Source organism: Prionailurus bengalensis, unplaced genomic scaffold (genome assembly GCF_016509475.1).
Source record: "Prionailurus bengalensis isolate Pbe53 unplaced genomic scaffold, Fcat_Pben_1.1_paternal_pri Un_scaffold_115, whole genome shotgun sequence".
Lineage (NCBI taxonomy): Eukaryota > Metazoa > Chordata > Mammalia > Carnivora > Felidae > Prionailurus > Prionailurus bengalensis.
The window spans coordinates 30,046-52,884 of record NW_025091211.1 but is presented as its reverse complement, the minus strand read 5'-3'; the positions used below and the strand labels follow the sequence as shown (position 1 = coordinate 52,884).

At 47.9% G+C, this 22,839-nt stretch overlaps 1 non-coding gene and 1 gene segment (V, D, J or C); one reads left to right on the top strand and one right to left on the bottom strand.

Moving 5' to 3' along the window:
• Nucleotides 1-3,733: 3,733 nt before the first annotated feature.
• Nucleotides 3,734-4,543, bottom strand: LOC122478626. The segment is given in 3 exon segments: nt 3,734-3,825; nt 3,928-4,227; nt 4,319-4,543. Coding segments are annotated over 3 exon segments (546 nt in total).
• Nucleotides 4,544-22,315: 17,772 nt separating this feature from the next.
• On the top strand, nt 22,316-22,419 carry LOC122478627. The gene has a single exon (XR_006296120.1). It is a non-coding gene; the product is annotated as a U6 spliceosomal RNA (small nuclear RNA).
• Nucleotides 22,420-22,839: the final 420 nt, after the last annotated feature.

Below are 22,839 nucleotides of genomic sequence, written 5' to 3'. Positions count from 1 at the left end.
GTCTATTTTGTGAATTTGACTATGTTATGCCTATTGATAGTTGGTTTTTGTTGAATCTAATGGGAGTTCTCTGTGCTTCTTAGATTTTGATGTTTGTGTCTTTCCCCAGGTTAGGAACGTTTTCCATTATGCTTTGCTTGCATAAACTTTCTACTTGTTTTTCTCTCTTTTTATCTTCTGGGACTCCTATGATTTGGATGTTATTCCTTTTTAGTGAGTCACTGAGTTCTCTAATTCTTATATTGTGCTCTTTTGCCTTAGTTTCTCTCCTTTTTTCTGCTTCCTTATTCTCCGTAATTGTATCTTCTATATCACTAATTTGCTTTTCTGCTTCATCCAACCTTGCAGCCATGGCATCAATTCGAGATTGCAGCTTAGTTATAGCGGTTTTTTTTTTGTTTTTTTTTTTTTGTTTTTTTTAATTAAAAAAAAAATTTTTTTTTTCAACGTTTATTTATTTTTGGGACAGAGAGAGACAGAGCATGAACGGGGGAGGGGCAGAGAGAGAGGGAGACACAGAATCGGAAACAGGCTCCAGGCTCTGAGCCATCAGTCCAGAGCCCGACACGGGGCTCGAACTCACGGACCGCGAGATTGTGACCTGGCTGAAGTCGGACACTTAACCGACTGCGCCACCCAGGCGCCCCTAGTTATAGCATTTTTAATTTCGTCCTGACTAGATTTTATTTCTTTTATCTCCATAGAAAGGGATTTTATTCTTTTTTTTCAACTCCAGTTAATATTCTTATTATCATGATTCTAAATTCTAGTTCAGACATCTTACTGATATCTGTGTTGATTAGGTCTCTGGCTGTCATTTCTTCCTATTCTTTCTTTTAGGATGAATTCCTTTGTTTTGTCATTTTGGAGGAAGAAAAAGAATTAATAAAATAAAAAATAAAAATTAAGAAGATTAAAAACAAACCAAAAAATCAAATAAAGGAAGCTAGATCCTAGGTATGCTTTGGTCTTGTTGTTGAAAGAAGCTTGATTGAACAGTGAAAAAAGGGAATGGAAAGAAAAGAAAAAAAAATAAATGTTTAAAAATTAAGAAAATGTATATAATAAAACAGAATAAAATGAGTTGAAGAAGGTAAAATAGAATAAAACATAAATTTCCAAAAAATATAGTCAAAAAATTAAAAAAATTATATGAAAGTGGAAAGTAAAAAATAATTTTTTCTCTTTCTGTATCCAAGAATAAGAAAGAAGAGGAAAAAAAAAAGAAAACACAAAACAAAGAAATGAATAGATGGACCAGCAAACACAATGAAATCCGAATGAAATTACATCCAGTTTCCCCTACAAGTCAAACTATGAAGCACTTTATGGTCCATACCCTAAGGAGTGGGAGAGACCTGTGGTGTTCTTCTAGGGCTTGGTTGGTGCAGTTGGTCGGGGCTTGGTGTCATGGCTCCATTCTCCACTAGGTGGTGCTACTTAACTTACTGAAGTGGATTGGTGTGGCACGGTGTGCGGGATGTGTGTTGATGCATGGGAGAGGTTAAAATGGCGTCACCTAACTTTCCAGTCTCTAGATCAGAACTTTGTGCTCTATCTGACTGGCAATCAAGCACCCCTCCTTGGTCTCTGGGGTCCTTCCATTCCCCACTTCTATACTGTCCCTGTCCAAGACATCAGCCTGCCAGGCAGCACCTCCCTCCCAAATTTTATGTCATATGGGGCTGTATTTCCAAACCCTTCACTTCTGAGGGCCCTGCCACCTGGACCCGCTCCAACTCTTTCACGGATGGTTTCCCTAGGCCATGGCCAGATGCCGGCTTGCCCCCAGGAAAGTTCCTGCTATCACGCAGCTGTAGAGGCTCAGAGGTGTGGCTGGATGCTGGCCTGCCACAGAATAAGTTTGTGCGATCGTGTAGTGGTAGCATTTCAACGCAATAACAACACACTACCCACGTCAGGTTTTGCCTCACCCTGGCGTTTCTGTTCCGATACCAGCAATTGTGTTCTCCGTGGTCCGCTGGGAGCTTTGCCTGTGGGGAGTCTGTACAACCTCTACCAAATGCCCTCCTAGCAGGGTACCAGGGAAACTGCTTCTCCCATGTGGCCCGTCGATCCCTCAGACCTCACTGCCTGTCCTTGGGAATTTGGTCTTCCCACCAGCACGCTGCCAGGTAATGCGCTGCAGTGTTTCCAGTGCTGTCCTGCCCTGGTAATAGAGTCCTAATGATACTAAAACCCTCTCCTTTCTGCTTTCTGCTTTCTCCCTTTCTTATTCAGGCACTTATGGGTGCTTCCACTCTTTCTCTCCAACTACTTTTGAGGGGAGTGCTTTTCCTGTATGTTCCTTCCTTTCTCTGTCCTCTGTCCCCAAATACCATTCCCTACCCTCTGTGGCTTCTCTCTCCCCCAGTTCACCTCTCCGTGCCAAGTACCTTCCAAGTTCTGTGGCTCAAGTTATGTGGATTGTTGTGTGAATCCTCAGAGCAATTTTCTAGGTGTGTTAGAAATAGTGGTTTGGTGCTGATCTAGCTGCATTTTAGGGATGAAAGAAGCCTAGAACTTCCATGCTGCTCCACCATCTTGGTCCACTCCACCTGAAAGCAAAGCTCTAATAAAAACCACATAAAACGGAAGCAGAGATTTTATAATGTGATAACACACTCTGTACCCACACATCAGACTCAGTCCCACAACCAGAAAATTAGCTAATGGGGTGGGGACGGGGGGACATTTCTATAAGATGAAAAGACTAATCTGAGCTAAACACCATTATTATTCAACATCTTTCTGCAAGTATTATACAATGAAAGTGAAGAAGAAAAGTCATTGGTTGGGTCTCAGCATTGATGGGAATGGACAGGGACTCATTTCAAATGACTGAAATATATGTTTCAGCTATAGGTAATCCAGGGCTTATGCTGCAGTGAGAGAAGAAATCATCCCAAAGAGCAAAAAAAGTACAGGCATTCTTATTGAAGACTAATAAGAGGGTTACATAGGTCTGGAAACTTCTAGAAATGGGTAAACGACCAAGGATGGAGACCCTGGATTCGTCAGAGGTCAGGTGGGACTTGAGAACACTGGAACTACAACCCCCAGTCCATGAACTTCGGTGCAAAGAAACCTTGTGTCTCAACCTGATGGGCAAGAGGAGCTTCCTTGTGTCCTTTGAGACCCTTTGTCTAGGAAGGGGCTGCTGCGCGTGACGTTGGGGACAGAAGAGAAGGAGGAGCCCTCACTCCCAGGTGGTGCTGCTGCGTGCACTGGGGCCCATGGTGGCAGCAGCAGGAGCATCAGAAGCAGAAGCCACAAGCTGAGCCTGGTAAGCTGCTGCGGCCTCACCCTCTCTGAAGATGAGAAAGGGGTCTGCTTTCAGTTCTCATGGGCCTGGGACTCTGTGTGAGCCCAAGATGCTGTCACAGAGGGGGTGAGGGGGCAGGGAGGAGCAGCCTTATCCTCAGACATCAGCCCCGTGATGATCTCAGAGTGAGAGTTTCCAGACACAGAGTCAAAGAATGAATCAGGGTCCCCAGAAGGTCTAACCATCATAATAGATGAGGATTTAGGGGCAATTTATGGGAACTGTTGTTATCAGGACACATATTGGACATTCCTCATGTGTCCTGACTCAGACAGAGCTGAATATTGTGTCCCTGTGTCTGCCGTGACCTGTCATGGACTGTGTCCTCAGGACAGCCTGCCCCTGGAATGCAGAAATTTGTGCTCAGTTTGAGAAAATCACACAATATCTTGCTCCCAATGAGAGGCTTCAAGGAGAAATTTCAGAGAATGTGGAAAGACTGTAGACAAACTTCCTTGAGGTGGGTCTCAGACCCCAGTTTATATCAAACAAAGCAGCAGCTCAGTTGGCCAAAAAGTGAGGGATAGATGGGAAGTCCCATTGCTGGGAGGACAGAAGTTTTTGTCTCACTTCCCCACAGGCCTGGAGCACTGTGTCAGCACCTTGAGTAATGTCAAGAGACTGGCAGTAATAATCAGCCTCGTCCTCAGCCTGGAGCCCAGTGATGGTCAAGGAGCCTGTGTTGCCAGATGTGGAGCCAGAAAATCTGTCAGGGACCCCTGAGGGTCGATCGCTACTACCATAGATGAGGAGTTTAGGGGCCTCTCCTGGGAGCTGTTGGTACCAGTTCATACCATAAATACCAATGCTGTTGGTGCTTCCACTGCAAGAGATGGTGACCGTCTGGCCGAGGGCCCCAGACACTGATGGCGGCTGAGTCAGCATAGACTGGGCCCAGGACCCTGGAAGTGGGAGAGACAAAGAGAAGGTGATGAAGAATCAGGTCACACATGTTATCCCAGGACCGCTTCCCTTGTTCCCACATCTAGTCACCTGTGCAGTGAATGAGGAGGGTGAGGAGGAGAGGGGACCAGGCCATGGTCGAGATCATCACTGATCCTGCCTTCTGTGGCTGAACAGCTGAGCAGACGTCCCCTAATCTGTTCCTTCTACTTTTCATCCTCTGAGAGAGGGAGGGCCCATCCATGCAAATGAGACCCTCAGCTCTTCGACATTTCAATGGCAAGGGGTCAGGTCCCTCTGCCTGAGGATGTCAGGGTGGAGGGAAGGGGAGGGGCTCTGTTGGGTAAGAGGGTGGTGAGGTCACAGTTGTGAGCCCTGAGCAGAGGGCACAAGCAATGGCAGGTGGCAGGTCCCAGCTCTGGTCATCTGTGACTCCTCAGAAACAAGTGATATGTGCCCCCTGGTGTCCAGGCCTGGACACAACATTATGTGACATGGTGACTAGAGCCCATCAGAGAGAGTTCCTGCCTCCTCACTGCTGTGTCCACTGTCCCATTCCTTCAGGCCAGGCCAGGTGTCCCCCTGTGTGACTTCCCATCACCTCAGGACAAACTGTGCTCTACTCAGGCTCCACAGAGTGAGTGTGTCCACGGCTCCCTTGTCTGTTGATGGGGCAGGACTAAGGTGCTGACTCTTGTACAACCACACAGATGAGGATCAGCTCCAGAACAGTGATGGGTCCACATTGGCACCTGGCCAGTTCTGTGCAGGAGGCTGATTTCTTTCCTCTGTTTGTTTCCTTTCTGGTTTCAAAGTTATCCTTTCCCAGAAGTTCCCTCAGCACTGAGAAGACAGGGAGCCCTTTTCTCCAGGTTGTGGGTAGATGCTCTCGTGTGCCTTCCTAGGGGGGTTACACACTGACCATCTTCGTCGTCTGTCACTACTTCCACCTCCGCGAAACAACAGTTCTCCACACCCTGTGCTTAGTACTTCCCTCCTATGATCTGTCCCCCCAGCACACAGACCCAAGTCTGCAGGAGCCCGGGTGTGGCACTGACCTCAGAGCACGAAGGGCAAACCTGCAGGAAGCTCCAGGAGGGAAGGAGTGACAGCTGCGGGTGCTCTGATGGGGACCTCGTCGCAGACTTTATGTGTCTGTCACCACTTGGACAACTGCTACCTCAAAGTGAAGGTGGGTGATTTTATACAAAATTCAGTTCAGCAAGAATTATTTAAACTCAATGACACTGTTAATGGGAAGATGCGGGTACAATCATGAGTATGTTTTCATAGATTCGTGCTTATTGCAGAGAAATTATGGATTGAAATAGTAGTTGAGAAAATGGATGAAAACCTAATGGAAAAGATGTGACTTTAGTTCTTGGTTTAATCGGGGTCTTGTAAACTTGTTTCTAAATCACTTCATGCTTTTGGGCACCTGGGTGGCTTAGTTGGCTAAGCATCCAACTTCAGCTCAGGTCATAATCTCACAGTTCATGGGTTGGAGTCCCGCATAGGGCTCTATGCTGACAGCTTGGAGTTTGGAGACTGCTTTGGATTCTGTATCTCCCTCTCTGCCCCTCCCCTGCTCATGCTTGCTCTCTCTGTCTTTCTCAAAACTAAATAAACATTATAAAGTTAAGAAAAAAATAAAAAATAAATCATTTTTATTACTGTTGTTATTATTATTAATTTATTTTTTAATCATGACTTTGCATATTAGGTCTGGTCCTTCAAGAAGGAAAGCCCAACATGGTGCCCAGGGAAGCACCATTAGTAGCCTGTTCCTGTGAACTTCAGACTCATCTCAGTGATGGAATTAAACACAGAACTTCCAGGATAGACTGACTAGGAGTCAGACTCATCTCAGGGGTGGGTAAAACAATCGTTGCTGTGTTTTGTGTGTCCCATATGTTCAAGATAGAGCAATTAATTGCTCATTCAGTCACCCATGACCAGAGGAATGTATTTCTATTACCAAGGCCAATTTGACCCAGAAAATTCTTTCAGAGATCCCACATTTGACTCTGGGTGAGGTGGAGATAAGGGGCACTATGTCCTTGAGGTCACAGTCCCTGTAGCCCTTGGTTGGATCGACTTTTCAACAGAGATCCATCCTGGCTGGAGGTGCCACTGGAGTGTCACAGGAGTGACTGTTCAGCCCTGAGAGCGCAGGGAGACTGTGTTACATCCCCAGGGCCTTGAGCTCTGTGGGAGCAACACTGAGGCTGCTGTCCCAGAATCAACATGCTGATCAGCCTCAGGCATGGACTGGAGCTCAAAGATTATTAGGGCTGAACTGCCCACAGAGATAGAGACTTGCCCTGGGATTCCTGAGCATCAGCCTTGTCCCAGGAGAGCAGGTGTTCGCGGCATGTTCTGCCCCGGTGACAGAATCCCAGTCACACTCGATGTCCATGGTATTTCCTGCTGAAAAGATTCTGCCTCCCGGAGGTTGTGACTCTGAGGGTGAGCACAGGCTGAACCTGACTTCTGGAAAGACAGAGAATCCCAGAAACTGCAGAGCCCATGACAATAGACACTGAGAGAGAGGAGAGAGCCGTGTGTGTGTGTGTGTGTGTGTGTGTGTATGAAAGAGAGAGAAAGAAAGAACAAAAATACTCCCCGGTGCCCTCAGGAAGATTTTCACTCAGTGGACAAGCATGAATACAAGTGTTCCCCTGCCCGTCTCTGATTTCTCAACTCCCTGAGTGTTGATCTCCATGCAAACTGATACCTGGGGCTGGCTCATTGCAACACACACCAGTGTCCTGAAGCTTGGAGCTAAAGAAGGTCAGTGTCCTGAGTGCTATTTCTCTTGCACAAGGATGGAATTTACATGAGGAGGAGGAATTTGGTGCAGATTAGCTCTGACAGTAATTCCACTGAATCAGAAGTCCAAGTCTTCTGGATGGAGAGACTTCTGTCCATTTTCATCCCTATAGACACAAAGCCCCGCAGCTTTGGGGTCTTCAGGTCTCGCAGGCACAGGACCAGGGGTTACCAGACATCCCCATTATTCCCCCTCCCCCAACTCCTGCATCACAGCCATCCTCCCTGCACCTCCAGGATCTCCCGATGCCTCCCTTGTGTTGACCATGAGAGAGCATCTACTCTTATTCTGGCAAAGGGCCGATGCATGAGACTTCACTGATTGGAGCAAAGTGTGTGTGGCTGAGTGAGTGTCCTGATGGTCTTAGGAAACAAATATTTTGGGGAACAAGAGAAGTTGGCATGTATTGAAATATGCAATCAATCCTTCCTTTTTTTGACTATTTCAACAGTGACCTTTTGCGGGTCCTCACTAATTCTGAAGAAGATAAATAAGTACACCGATAGCTCCAAGTCTAGATAAGCATTCATTTGTAAGAAATACAGTAATCGTGTCGGCATATTAGAGACTGACGGAGGCTGATGCTGCATAGGAGCTACAATCTGGGGATGACAGCAGGAATCAAATGATGAAGGGATTTCCTGCTGATCCAATCTCTGCGACTTCTCCCTACAGATGGACACTGCACACCGGAAACTACAGCAAGATTGTTTCCAGTGTTCTCTAAAATCCTAACCTGGAGACAGCATTCACACCTGAATAGCCAGAGGGATAGACTGAAGCCTGAGGGAGGCAGGAACAGAGGGGAGAAAAGGTGGGGTATGGTACGCGGCGGGGCGGGGGGGGGGGGTATTGTCAGTGTAAGAAGCAGTTGTGACCACTTTTTTGTCAGCTGGTTCAGAGAAAGAGAAAATTGTGTCTGTGACCAAGGTAGGTATTAACATATCAGCTATGGATGTATCATTAGTACAAAGAGTTACATTTAATGGATGAGTATGACTGTCATCATTTTCAGTTGAGACGATATTGTGAGATCTTAGAAACCACGGGTTTCTGTCCCGATTCCTGGCATAGAGCTCCCGAAGCCTTCAGCACTTCCTAGGTGACAAGGCCACTAGGAGCATTTTTGTTTCAGTGAGGCAATCCTAGAAAGGCTCCTGGCTGGGGGTGGTCCCCAGAAAGTCTCAGCCATGACCAGACGCTTGGAATATCCAGCCTCCCCCTTGCTGAGAGGGGAGAAGAGCTGAATGTGGAGTCAATGGTTGATTACGTCTACATGAAGACTCAATAAAAATGCCAAAATATGGGATTCAAAGACTCCCACATAGGTGGACACATTCATATAGGGAAGTTGACACACCCCAACTGCACGGGGACGGGAGCTCTTGTTTGGGGGCTCCTTTCAGACCCCTACCCATGTGCTTCTTCGTCTGACCGTTCATCCTACTCTTTCAGTATCATTCCATGAACTGGCAAGTGGAAGTAAGAGTTGCCCTGAGTTCTGTGAGCAGCTCTAGCAAATAAATCAAACCTGTGGAGGGTTCACGGGAACCCCTGTTTGCATCACGTTGGACAGAACTTATGGGTTAACTACTATTTGTTGTCGGCGTTGGAATAGGAATCGTCTCCTGGGACAGAGCCCCTAACCTGTGCATGTGACACCATTTCCAGGCAGATAAGTTGAGTGTTACATTTATTTAAATTGTAGAACCCGCAACTGATGTTGTAGACAATCACTTGACAAACAAAACATAGAATTGGTGACCCAAAGTGTGAGAAATAAAACATTCTGGATGAATAATAAAAGAGATACAGTGGGAGGGAAAAACTGAGGCCTTTTGCTTTTATATGATTCATTCTTATTAATTTTCTCCACACCCTGGGGCATGTGCACTTGGGATCTATGCTCCCACCCACATGTGCTCCTGGAACCCCTGTGCTGTCCCAGCAACAGTGTAATCTTCCTTTCTCCTCAAGGACAGGGCTCACCACAGAGGTGTCTCCCCTACAGGAGCCTCCACAGAAGCTTGTCAGGAAAAATACTCAGAGACTAGGTCTGTGGGTTCAGGAGTTTTTGCCTCACATCCTCCTTATCTGAGATGCTGTGACTAATGAAAGCCGCTCCCACTGCCATGAGCTGTAGCACAGTAATAGTCAGCCTCGTCCCCAGGCTGAGGCCCAGAGAGGAGCAGAAGCCCTGCCTTGGCCGAGGCATCTTTGGATCCAGAGAAGCGGCGGGGGACTTCAGATACTAACTCCTTAATTGAGTCTGAGTAGTAGTACAGGAGATACTGGGGAGGGCTCCCCGGCTTCTGCTGGAACCAGGATACAGCATTAACACCAAAGCCACTGCTCAGGGTGCAGGTGAGTCTGGCTGTTGTTCCCAGAGATGCAGAGAGGGAGGGCGGCTGGGTCAGCACAGACTGGGACAGGGAACTTACAAACACAGACACTCATGGGCGATGGGGCGGGGACCAGTGTAAAAAGTTTCCTAGTGTCTGAGCCAGGTGGGCTGAGACCACCTGGAAGGCTTCTCTGTGTCCCTGGCGCCTGTCCCTACATGTGCATTGAGAGAGGACCGCGAGGAGGACAGGAGTTCAGGCCATGGTGACAAAGCCCCTGGTCCCCACAGTGGGCTGGGCCGCCCCGGGCCTCCTTTTCTCCTCCACCCTCTGCCACAGGAGGGGCTGTCCATGCAAATGTGGTCCATCCAGTGACTGCCCAGCCCGTCCCTGAGCCCTGGTGCTGGAGCTCAGCTCAGACCATACACTGGGGACCATGGAGGTTGGCCTCACCCCTGTGGAGAGCCCTGGGAGGAAACACCTGCTGAGGGAACACATGTTCCTACTCGGAGGACTCTATCAGACCAGAGAGGACACAGGTTCTGAGTCTCCAACAGGAGCACAAGGCCCATCCCTGAAGCAAATCTCCTTTGAGTGAAAGAAAGATCTTTATTGAGCAGCTGTGTATGGATCACAGGACAGTCCCACAGCATCACCTGGTGGTCCTATGTGGAAAAATGAAAAATGAAAAATCTGAGAGCCTGTATTAAGCATAGGTATAAACTAACATTTTGTTTCAACTCTGCTCCACTGGAAAAAATACACGCTTTCCTAGGAAGATACAAAACTGGCTCCATCAGACATAAATTGAGTAAGTAGAATACTTTTATTAGAAACAATAAAAAAAATGTGATTTTAAAACCCCTCCACAGATTGTCAGAAGATACAGACGTTTTCCCAGGGAACATATAGAAACCACTCAGAGATCAGATGGTTCCAATTTATTTGGTTTCTATTTTTTTCCCATAGTATCTAAAGGAATAGAAAATGTCTAAGTTCTCATTGGGAACAGTGACAGCCTCCTAACTGGAATGTCACCTCAGTGGAAATCTATGATTTATTTCAAAAGGTCCATCTCTGTCAACTGTATCCCTGGAGCTCCAACCGTGTCTCCTGCTGCATGTGGTACCTGGAAGGACAGAAGGGGGTGCGGCAGGGGCACACATATGGGGAGACTGCCTGTGTGCATGTGGGGTGCACATGGGCAGCTGGGACAGAGGAGTCTGAGCACAGCTATGGTATGTAAGGTGAGATCTGTAGGGTGAGCCGAGTGAAGTCCCTGAAGAAGTGGAGGAGCCCTGGGTCAGAGGTCAGGACATGTGTCAAGGCTGGAGAAACGGGGAGGGGGGGGCTGGTGGCTGGTGACCCTGGCGGATATGTACTCAAGGTCATAGGGATGGACCAGCTGAGCACATGAATCCAGCATCTCCAAATGAAATAGAAAGAAAGACCTAGGAAAGTAAATATCCTTTCACTTAAACCTGAAATCTGTTTTCACTCTTTGTGAAAGCACGCGAGTGTACATGTATTCATAAAGGCCAAATAGAGTCGTAATGAAGCTGTCCATATGCACTTGCTAATTCTGCAGATCCAGCCTTTTTTTCTTGATGTTATTATTTCTTATAATCCCGAGTAGTCCACACAACTGTCAGGTGGAACCCAGCCCTTGTCTCTTTGTGGGCCGGTGACATGGTACTCTGCGAGGGCCCCACATGCCAGTGAGGCCTGGGAGCTCAGGGTTGGTGTCTCACTTCCCCACTGGCCTGAAGTGCTGTGCAAACTTCAAGGCTGCATTCCCATGCTGAGCAGGAGTGATCAGCCTCGTCCTCAGCCTGGGACTCAGGGGTGGTCAGAGAGGCCAGCCTGCTTGACTTGCATCCAGAAGCTCTATGGGAGAACAAGAGGGCCAGGTGTTCTTTCTTCCTGTTGATTTGAAGTGTAGGGACATGGCCCGGGTGTTGCTGCCTTCAAGCTGCTCACTTTTTGCCAATAGTGTTCCTATTTCCAGTGCAGGTGAATGTGGCCATCTGTGGGTGGGCTTGGTCACTGAGGGTGGGCTTGGTCACCGACGGTGGCTGATTCAGCCCCACCTGGGTCACAGACACTGTAAGGGGACAGAGAGGAATGTGAAGAGGATGGCATCCCACTGCACGGGAGAGTGGGGGTGTGGAGCAGAGTTGGGGGGTTCTTTCATTCACCCTGGAGAGGTCTGCCCTCATCTGTGCAGAGAGTGGGGAGGGTGAGGAGGAGAGGAACCCAGGTCCTAAGACCCAGACTCTGACGCTAAAGCTCTGTCATGGATACTGAGCACCCCAAAGTCTCTTTACTTCTCTGGAAAGTTCCACAGGGGTGGGCTTGCTGTGCTCAGTTAAGCCCTTGCTGTCCATCTGTCCGGCCTCCCTGTCAAGGCCTCTCACAGGTAGAAGGAAACAGAGGAGCAGGTGAGGAGCTGACTCAGGGATAGAGGTGGCCCGTGTGGTGATGGCCCCTGGGTCCTGGCAGGTCAGCAATATCTAGTGAGCACACTGATGCCTGAACACCCTGGAGGCCCTGAGTGCTGTCTCTGCTGGCAGGGGCCACACAGGATTGTCCCAGCCTGTCTCACAAGCCATCAGAACCCAGACACTCCCTGTCCTCTCTTGCACTCCTGTCACCCCAGTTAGAGTTCTACAGGTTGTCCTGACCCTCTTTTCTGAGCTGCTCCTGATGTCACAGAGAGACCCAGAGCATCTGGGAATTTTGAAGAAGGGGGCATCGGGCTTAAGGGAGGCCCCTCTCACTACAAAGGGGCCATAGAAAGCTTGTGTCTCAGCTGCATCAGCAGAATTTTATTATATCACCTATTCCTGATGCTTAGGATTCCTGATGATTAGATCATGTATTACAACTGTGAAAACGAGAATATTTCCTCTTGCACCTCATGCGGCCAGTTGGCCAACCCTTAATACACTAACTTGTTTATACTCATCTGCAGTAACTGAGGATCCACGTGAGTTCAGAGGCTGCTGGGTTCAGCTCTAGTGCCTTCTTCATGTCTCTGTGTTTGAGACAGACTCTGAGCTCCTGCCTATGTGGACATGTCTGGGAAGAGGAGTCATCATAAGAATGTCTCAGCCTCAAGCCTGGATGGGATCAGAGGTGGGGACATTATTGAATCAACAGATATACAGAGGGTTTCAGACCTTCAGGTGCTGGTGTCATGGTGACAGCAATTTGCAAGGGTGGGAAGGTCTGATCAGGGACCCCAGAGGGTGTATTATGTTTCAATCTCTCCTGGGAACACAGCACCGTGTGGGCATTGAGGTCTCTGTCATTTGTGAGACAGTAAGAATCAACCTCATCCTCAGGTTGGAGCCCACAGATGGTCTGTGAAGTCATGTATCTATCTGACTTGGAGGCAGAAGATCAATCTAGAACCCCTGATGGCCAGGTACTTCCAAAAGCCAGTATTTGGGGGAACAACAGCACTAAGAGTTGGAACCCACACCATTATCAGATCTGGTGCTGCTGCTACTCCGAGTGTAGGTGATGGTGACTGGGTCACCAAAGACCATGCCAAGGACCCTAAAGTGAAGGACAGAGTGAGAGAGTCAGGGTACCACCAACAACTCAAGATAAGGACCCAGGAGAAAGAAAAGACCCAGTTATCCCCCGAAGGACCCCCCCCCTCCCCCACCACTGACGTCAGAGTTCAGTCGTCTGTGTAGTATGTGAGAAAGGTGAAGAGGAGAGGGGTCCAGGGCATGGTAGAGATGACCCAAGAACTTTCTCCCCGTACTCCCGCTGGGATAGAGATCCCCCAGCCTCTCTTATCCCTTCCCTCACTCTGATGGGAACAGGGCCCATCATTCAGATTATTCCCCATCCCTCCGGATTGCCCCAACCTCTCCATCAACCAGGAATCAATACCCTCTGCTTCAAAGTTGTATTTAAAGAGCATGGGACTGGTGAATTTCTTCTGTGGGGACATCTAGGGCCTTGGGAGAAAGGGGCTGCTGGGCCCCAGGCATCCCTGAGCAGGGGACACCTACTAAGCAGCCAGGTGCTTGGTCTCCAGCTCTGGGCGCTCCCTTGTGGTTGAGGCACGTGCCCACAGCGCCACCTGCTGGCCCTGGAGCACATTGCACCAGGTGTGAAAGGCAAGGTCACCATCCTGCCTGAGGGAGGGCCAGGCCCTCCTTGACCAGCGCCACTTCCATTGCCCCTGCCTCAGAAATGGGAAAAATCTTTCATCCAGGGGCCTTTCACGAAGCTGCAATCTCCTCAAATCACGCGTCCCTTAGTTCCCTAGAACGGCCTCCTCAGATGCTGACCCTTCCTCATGGGTTACATTAGTGGAACGGGGTAGCCCTGAGACCTGGCTCCTGAAGGGAGATGTGTCCTGCTGTCAGCATATCAGAAAGACAGAGGCCTGGACCAGCCACATCCCATGGTTTGTGAAGGCTGGGGAGCCCCTCCTCCCTCTGACCTCACTTTCCAGTGAGGCAGGGTCAGAAACCTGGCCCTGCCCTGGATTCCTCTCCTGTCTACTTTTTGCAAGGATTCATCAACAAGGACCCCGGAGGAAGGGGTTGAGAAGACACTGCTCTGCACCTTTAGAAAGACAGAGGTTGGCTCCCTGAGGCCCACCTCTTAGCACGCCTGTCCCAGTAGGACCTGGGGCTGGAGCCCTGACCTGAGGGGAATGGGTCTCCATGAAGAGAGCGGGGCCAGGGTGGAGTGGGAATACTGGTGTGAGGAGAGACTGAGGAATGAAGGGGGGGTGAGGGATGAGGCTCCCAGGAGTCCCCCAAAGTAATTTTGAGTGCTTGAGCTGAGGCTAGTGACAGAAAAAGAGGATTTCAGACTGTCCTCTGGCCTGTGGGGACCCTCCTGTCAGAAGGTGACAGGGACCATCCAGTAGATTGGAAGGTTCTTTGGTGATGAGCTGTTCTGAAGAGGTGCTGTTGGAGAAGGCTGGAGACCTGTTCAGCTGCCTCTGACTGTCCCCAGCACCCTTCTTACGGAAAACATTCAGAAAGGCATAATGATTTCTACTCCCCGCCCCCGCTCTCGCACACACACAAAGACATGTGGGCTGAATCAGCTGTGATGGGCATGTGTCCTGTAGCATTTCACACCATGAATGATGCTGACTCTTTTGTAAATGTGGCAGCCGTCTCACTTTTGTCCCCAAATTTTCACTTGTTCCATGAGTGCTGTGTGTAGTCACCTTCTTTCCTGTTCGAGGTGAAATGAACTGTTCATAGAATGTGTTTCATTGGGTGTTGATTTGTTAATCAGAATACATGTTTAATCTTAGATGGTTTCGATGATCTGAAAGACACTATTAGCAGAATAATTATGTGGGTGTGTATACATTCATTTTTTTTAACTCTACATATTCACAACAGAGATACACTGTGGAAATAGCATGGTATGTCTTTCTGAATTTCTCAGTAACAGGCAGCCCTTCACACACACAACGACAGAGAAATTGCTCACAAGTTCACAGAGAGAGGTCACTAAGTACAGAGGCTTACCTCATACAACGAAGCAGTAGATGACGTATAGAGATGGTGAGAAAGGAATTTACCAAATCTGATAATTTTTTGAGAGAAAGATCTGGGCTTTAAAATTCAATTTCCAATGATTTTCTCACCAACACGCTTTGAGGTATAATTAACAAATAAATAGTCTATATATAAGGTGTAAAATGTGAGGGCATGATCCCGTCACCAGGGACACATGGCCCCTTCTGTGCAGGACGCTGTGTTCTTTCCTCTGATGTGACCTACTGGTGACCATGGCTCCCCTTCCCTGTCAACTCCCCATAGCACCGAGGGGAGAGACAGCCTTTCTGGAGGGATGGGAGGCCACGGGAAGGGACCTGGAAGACATTGCTAGTGGGTTATTCCAGGCGAATCTTCCTTGTCTGTCAACGTTCCCACACACTTGGGACTACTGTCATTCATATAGATTTTTAACACAGTGAGTCACTCCTAGGAATCCTGTCTGCAAGCACAGGACACAAGTCTGCAGGGAGCTGTGACAAATGATATTCTCTGTAGCATTTTACTTAAAACTCTAAATCCCTTGAGCAGGATGTGTTCCAGAAGAGCAGGACTTTGGTGGTGACCAAATGTTTAAGATCAACATTTCAAACGTAAAGTTTGAGAAAAATATAGTCCATATTAAAGAATGAGTGCTGTGGGAGCTAAAGAAAAATGACAGCAATTTGTGTGCTTGCATCTGAAAATATATCCACTTTTCATCATGATCTTGCCAGAAACATAGACTTCAACCAAAAATGAACAGATGAAACATTGATCCCGTTTGCCAAAATAAAGTAAACAGATGCTTTTAAATTAGGAAAATCCTAGGGGGCCCCTGGGTGGCTCAGTCAGGTGGGCGTCCGACTTCAGCTCAGGTCATGATCTGGTGGTTCGTGAGTTTAAGTCCCACATCGGGCTCTGTGCTGACAGCTCGGAGCCTGGAGCCTGCTTCGGATTCTGTGTCTCCCTCTCTCTCTGCTCCTCCCATCCTCTCCCTCTGTCTCTGTCTCTCTCAAAAATGAATAGACATTAAAAAATAATTAAAAAAACATTAAAAAAAAGAGAAATTCTGGAATTCCACGCATCAGTCTCTGAACTGATTTGAGTCTGGGGAGAAAGAACCCCTGACCAGCCACGTGGCCAGCTCTGGGTGTGAGCAAGGTGCCAGGGGTCAGAGAAATTCCATCATGAGGAATTTATTTTCTGATTTCTAAGTCACGTGACACTACCTAAATTCCCGATCAAACCTCGTGGGTGAGCGTGAGCCTGGCCTGGCCCGGAAATGCTCTGTGGCAGGAATATCAGAATATTCTGGAGCTGGGCTGCAGCTGGAGGGGCTGGGCTTCAGGAAGAGCGAGGGCATCACAGAGACTCAGTGGTGCCCAGCGACCCTGCTGACAGTGATTTCTTCTGAAACGTCATCATTCAGCTGCCTGCCATCTTCACCCAAGCTCTGTAGTCACCCTGGATGTAATGGTGCTGAAGCAGGACCAAGGGATCCCTTTGTGCGTTCTTCCTCTGGGAGACTGTCCAGATCAAAGACTGTAAGACGCCTGGCTGGGAGACCCTGCAGCTTAAGCTTCTCTCTTGCTTGATGGGGACGCTGTGCCTGGCTCAGTGCACTTTCCATCACATTAGCCCACGTGTGTCGTAAATAAAGGGGCAGGTGAACTTGTGGAAAGTTATGTTTCCTTTAATGGATTTATAAACTAGTGACAACATGAAATTCTTTCCTTAAGAAATAATCTCAGAGTTTTCTCTGATTCTTCTGTAAAGCATGGCCTCAACCCTTCTTCCTCTGATCACTGCAGTGTAGGCTTTGTCTTCTTTAGGTGCCTTCCCATTGGATTTCTAGTAGTTTCCTTATTTCTTCTAGACAGTGTGCCCTGGCACATAATGAGCCTGTCCTAACACTGCTTGCCAGCACATCTTTGCAAGCCCCAACCAGGGGATGACAGGGTCAGGGTGTGGACCCATCTGCCTTGATCCTGCCTGAGGGACTGCTGACCCCCTGCTCCGAGGCTGGGGTCCCGTATGGAGCTCAGCTTCAGCCTCCTTATCCGCCATGTCCTGTTGATCCCTTTTTCTCAGCAAGAAAGTGAGAAGGGTAGCCAAGTAGTCATTAACAATCTTTATTGTATAAAAGAATGCTCTGGAAACATTTAAATCCAAACCAACTACAGAACCCCAGTTCTTGAAGTTCATGTTAGCTTATCTAAAGGAAATTGTGATTTTCTGTGCTTCCCTAAAGGGGAACGTTTATAACACATGGGTAGCAATGAGAACAAGGGAACTGAGCTCAGCCTCGCATGGTGTTCTTGTAACAATTCTTTGCTCTTTCAACAGGCACATTGTGAGATGAGAGTAAGCAGATATGTGCATTCCTAGAACTATGAACAAGTCGCCTGGGTCAGGGGCTGATCTTTCCCGGAATCGGGAGGTGGAAGTCACCCTGCATCAGAAATGGGTCCTCATGCTGTCCCAGCTGGTGGAGCCCCCTCCCTGCAATGGTGCCACACCTCCCACTTCCTTTTTCTCATACCCATCCCCCTCCTTATTCCCTAAATCCTCCACGTCACAGGGGTCCTGACCCTCCTTCTCCACCCCACTGGCCAACCCTTGTCCAGGACCGGGTGACTTGGGCACCATCCACAGTCCTGCCTGGTCCCCACCTTCATGCTCCCCTCCTGCTCCTTCCTTGTCTGCATAGCGCTGGGACCTCATCACAACGCATCAGATTCTGGAGTACCTGTCAACCGCTCCAATACTCTGGTTCCACCCCCCTGATCCCATCCTCATGCTCCCAGGACATAGCTTTCCTATACATGTTTAGCTTCTGTGTCCTCTCTCTTCCCCCAAACACTGTCAATGCCCTGAGCATGGGGACCTTTCCTATGGTGTCCGCATGTGGTCCGCGTCTCTAGACTCAGGTTTCTCACATAGTAGGTATTCTCCAAATGGTGTGGATCTTCACAGTCAATTATTCAGAGTCGACACACCTGGACACTGTGTCCCTGGCTCTCCCCTGACTCCCTGATATGGACTCAACTGTGTCCCCCTCAAAACCCTACGTTGAAATTCCAACCCTCAATGGTATGTATTTGGATATAAGTCACTGAAGGAAGTAATTAAGGTAAATGAAGACGTAAATAAGGGTGATGGCCTAATCAAATGGTCTCTTCATAAAAAGAGGAAGAAAAAACAGAGTTGAGCACACACAGAAAATAGGCCACAGTGAGGATCCACAAGAATGCAGCCATCTATAAGAAAGACCTCAGGAAAGCAAACCTACGAAGACCTTGGACTGGAGACCTCCAGTCTCCACACTGAGAAAATGTGCTTCCGTTGGTTAAGCCACACAGCCTGTGTTATTACATAATGGCAGCCCAAGCAGACCGACACATCTCTCCGTGGACTCTTTCCCCAGGACAACCTGTCCCAGAATCCAGAGATTTATGCTCAATTAGAGTAAAAACGGACAATGTATGGTGGCCAACTGCAAGCTTGGGGGCAGAATTTGAGAGGATGGTTCCCATTCTTTGTAGCAAGTTCCCGGTGGATGGATCCCAGACCCTAGCTTTTGACAAAACAAACAAAGGAAGCAACTATTGTGACAGAGGGGTCGGGGCTGCACAGGGATCCCCATCATTATGAGGACAGTAAGTTTTTGTCTCACCTCCCCGCAGACCTGGAACACTATGTCAGCACTGAGACGGTTCTCACAGGCCTGGAATAATAATCAGCCCCAGCCTCAGCATGAGGCCAGTGATGGTCAAGGAGCTTGGGCTGTAAGACCTTGAGCTCTAGAGTCAATCAGGGACTCCTGAGTATCAGTTGTCAATTGTTATCATAACATATGAGAGAAGTCTGAGGAGCATATTCATGGGAGCCGCTGGTACCAGTACACGCAATAAACACAACCAATGTTGTCAGTGTTTCCAGTTCAGGAGATGGAGAACCTCTGACTCAGGGCCCCAGACACTGAGGGCGGCTGAGTCAGCACAGACTGGGCCCAGGACTCTGCAAGGGGGAGAGACAAAGGAAGGATGATGCTGGGTCTAGACACAAGAGGAGGATAAAGGGCCCAATAGTCCTCCCTGGACCACTTCCCTGTCCCTGAATCCGGTTACCTATGCAGTGAGCAAGAAGGGTAAGGAGGAGAGGGATGCAGGGCATGGGGCAGACCGTCACTGTTTCTGCTTTCTGTGGCCACCCAGATGAGCAGAGCCTCCCTTAATCTCTCCCTTCCCCTCTTCATCTTCTGGGAGAGGGAGGGCCCATCCATGCAAATCAGACCCAAGTTCTCTGTCCTCTCACTGGCCCTGGGTCAGGTCCTTCCATCTGAGGATGTCAGGGGGGTGGTAGGGGAGTGGCTGGGTGGAGCCAGGAGTGGGGAGGCCCCAGCTGTGAGGTCTGAGCACACGGCACAGGCAGTGCCAGGTGGCAGGTCCCAGCTCTGATCATCCCTGACCCCTCAGAAACGGAACCCATGCGCACCCTGGTCTCCAGGCCCAGACACAACACTGGGTGACATTGTGTTGATCTGAGCCCTGCATTACAGCCAGGCCAGGTTTCCGCTTATGTGGCCTCCCATCATTTCTGGACAGACTTTACATTCTACTCACACTCCTCAGGGTGAGTGTGCACATAGCTCCTTGGCTGTTCATGGCTCAGGATCCAGGGCACACACCTCACCATGGCCCGAAGCCCTGAGAGACCAGCTGTTTCTGTAGCTCACCGGGTCCCAGTCTATTCAAACATCCAGGTCCGGTTTCTAAATGCTATGATCCTGTAGTGCTGCACATGATTATTATACTTTTTTTCTCACTCTTAGAAGGAGCCCTGATCGATGGGAGTGTAAACATGTATATATAGCGTCAAAATTAAAGAAAAATCTCCTTTAGAGTGTTGCTGGGAGACCAGTAGGGGAAACTCTCACGCCCACCACTCCTCAATTACAGATCAAACAAAAAAGATGTACCTTGCAAGCGATGCCAGTGGTAAAGGTGTCTTTGGTTAAGTTAGCAAAGTGACTTTTGCAAAGCAACTAAAGATAGGGGGCTGGTTGCCAGCACTCACATTTGTGAGTAGAGGGTTGGAACTATCAATACCCCCTCCTGACCTGGGTGGGGAGGGATTAGTTTGAATCTATTGCCAATGGCTGATGATTTAACCAATCATGAGTATGTAATGAAGTCTCCACTAAAACCCAATAGGAAGGGCACCTGGGTGACTCAGTTGGTTGAGCATCCAACTCTTGATTTTGGCTCAGGTCATGATCCCAGGGTCGTGGGATTGAGCCCTGCATCAGGCTGGGTGCTGAGCATGGAACCTGCTTAAGATTCTCCATCTCTCTCTCTCTCTCTCTCTCTCTCTCTCTCTCTCTTTGCCTCCCTCTCCCCCACTTGCATGTTCTTTCTTTCTAAAAAAAATTTTTTTTTAAAGGAGGGTCTTCATAGAGCTTCAAGATTGGTGAACAGGTGGAGATTTGGAGCCATATCAGGCTCACAGTGGACATGGAAACTCCATGCCCTTCCCCCATACCTGGGCCTGTGTATCTCTTCCATCTGGATGCTCCTCAGTTATACCCTTTTATAATGAATCAGTAATCTTGTCAGAAAAAAAAAGACATTTCTTTGAATTGTGTGAACCACTCTAGCAAATTAATCAAATCCCTATAGGAGGTGACTGCAACCCATTTCAAGTGGGCCCAAAGCTCAGGTAACACCCAAGACTTGTGATTGGCACCCCAAATGGAGGGCATTCTTGCAGGACTGAGCCCTTACCCTGTGGGATCTGTGTTATCTCCAGTACTGAGTGTCAGAATTGAGTTGAATTGTAGGGCACCCAGCTGATGTCCCAGTATGGCTTGCTGGTGTGGGGAAATCCCTTACCACACACTGGAATTGGTGACCAGAATTTCAGGTGGTTGACTCCTTCCTGGGTTTTTCCATCATAGCCGGAACCATTTTAAATTTACATAAAAATTAGTTTTTCATAGATCTCATGGAAAATCTCACTTTTCTAGAATTCAAAAGTAAACTATTCATGTGTGAGGTTATTTTGTCTACCTGCTGGATGGTGCTTCAAACATCACTCTTAAGTGCATTGCATGCATAGATTATTTTCTTGGATGCTAATACGTATCTTGTTTTTTATTCTTGTGTCAGTATCACATTGGTTAAATTATTTTAGCTTTCACAAATGTCTCAGTATCCAACAATTTATGTCCTACTTCTTTGTCCATTCATTTGCAAAATGCTCTAGACTATTTCTGTCCTTAAAATTGTCCTTATAAATATTAGGGAAAAAGAAATCATTAAGCCAAACTACCAACAAGTTTATCTTTCTATTTATGCAAGTCCTTTTCTATCTTTTTGAAAGGATTTTTCATTTTTTCCTAGAGTTTATGCATTTTTTTGTCAGGGATGGGCTGGAGTCTCTGTGGAATGTGTGGGTTCATAAAGTTGCCACTGTGTGTTGGCGGGGAAGAAGGGGCTGCCACCGTTCCTTGGTTCCCAGGGGCACCTTCTCTTCTGAGCCATGGGGAGACTTGCTGAGCCTGAAGTTTGTCTCCTGTGCTGACTAGTGAACGGCATGGTCAGGAAGAGGTTCCAGAACAGGTCTGAAGTCCTGTGCGTGCCGTGCCTGGCACAGGCAGAATCCACAGGACATTCCTAACTTATGGTCCTCACGTGGCAGGGTTGTCCCTCAGTCTCCCCATTCCAGTGTCTCTGAGAGAATTATCTTCCTGAGCGAGGATTTTCTGCTGTGTTCACGTGAGCAGGCTGAGCCTACAATTTCAACAATAGCTCAGACTAAAGCTCCTTAAAGCCAATGCTTCCTGGAGAGTTTCAGAGCCTAGGCTGCTGGTAATGTGATAGAAACAGTAGAGACCATGAAAAGGAGCCCAACATCCCTACTCATTAGGGAAATGCAGAGCAAAACCACTTACATACCACTTCAGCTTTATGAGGAGATGGTCATCTGAAACCTCATGTATGCTAGTGGGAATGCAATCCTTTGCAGCCGCATTGGAGAACAGTCTGGCACTTTATTCAGAAGTGTATAATAAAGTCATGATATGGCCCAGGCATTCAGCTATTAGGTATCAAACCAAAAGAAACTAACATATATGTCCACACAAACAGCTTGTATAGGAGTGTTTATGGCAGCAATAGACACAATGCAAAATAGACAGAAGGTGTCAACGACACAAATGTCCATCAGCTGATAAATAGATAATGAATATATGGTGCATCCATACAGTGAAATACTAGTCACCAATTTAAAAAAGTGAACTACAGAGCCAGGTATAACTAGATGGACCTCAAAAACATATTACACCTAAGAATTCGGCAACAGAAGGCCATCACATGTTTGTTTTGACAGCCTATGCAATAAAATTGGAAACTTCCAGATAGATTAGCATGGGCTCCACGCAAGGGTGATATGCAACTAAGTGAAACATTCCATACATTTACAGATGGTGATGTTCCCACAGCAATGTGCATGCACCTAATGTGGGTGAATGGGGCACTTAAAATGGCACATGTTCAGTGTTACAGTGCACGTAAAATACCCACAAGAAATCACCGCAGACAGAATGGAATTTGTGGCTACAAAGGGCTGAGCGCAGTGGCGACAGTGACTTCACTGCTGGTAGGTCCAAGGTTTCTCTGCAGGTGATGGAAATGTGGTAAATTCAGTCATGATAGAGGTTGTCCAACTGTGGAACTATATTAAAGACCATGGAATTGTATACTGTAAATGAATGAACTTTGTGGCATGCAAATTATCTCAATAGTTTTGTTTTGCTTTGTTTTTAGAAAAAAACAGTATGAGGGAGAGCAACTGTGACCGACCTTTTAAGGTCATTCTGTGCTCAGAGCAGACACTCAC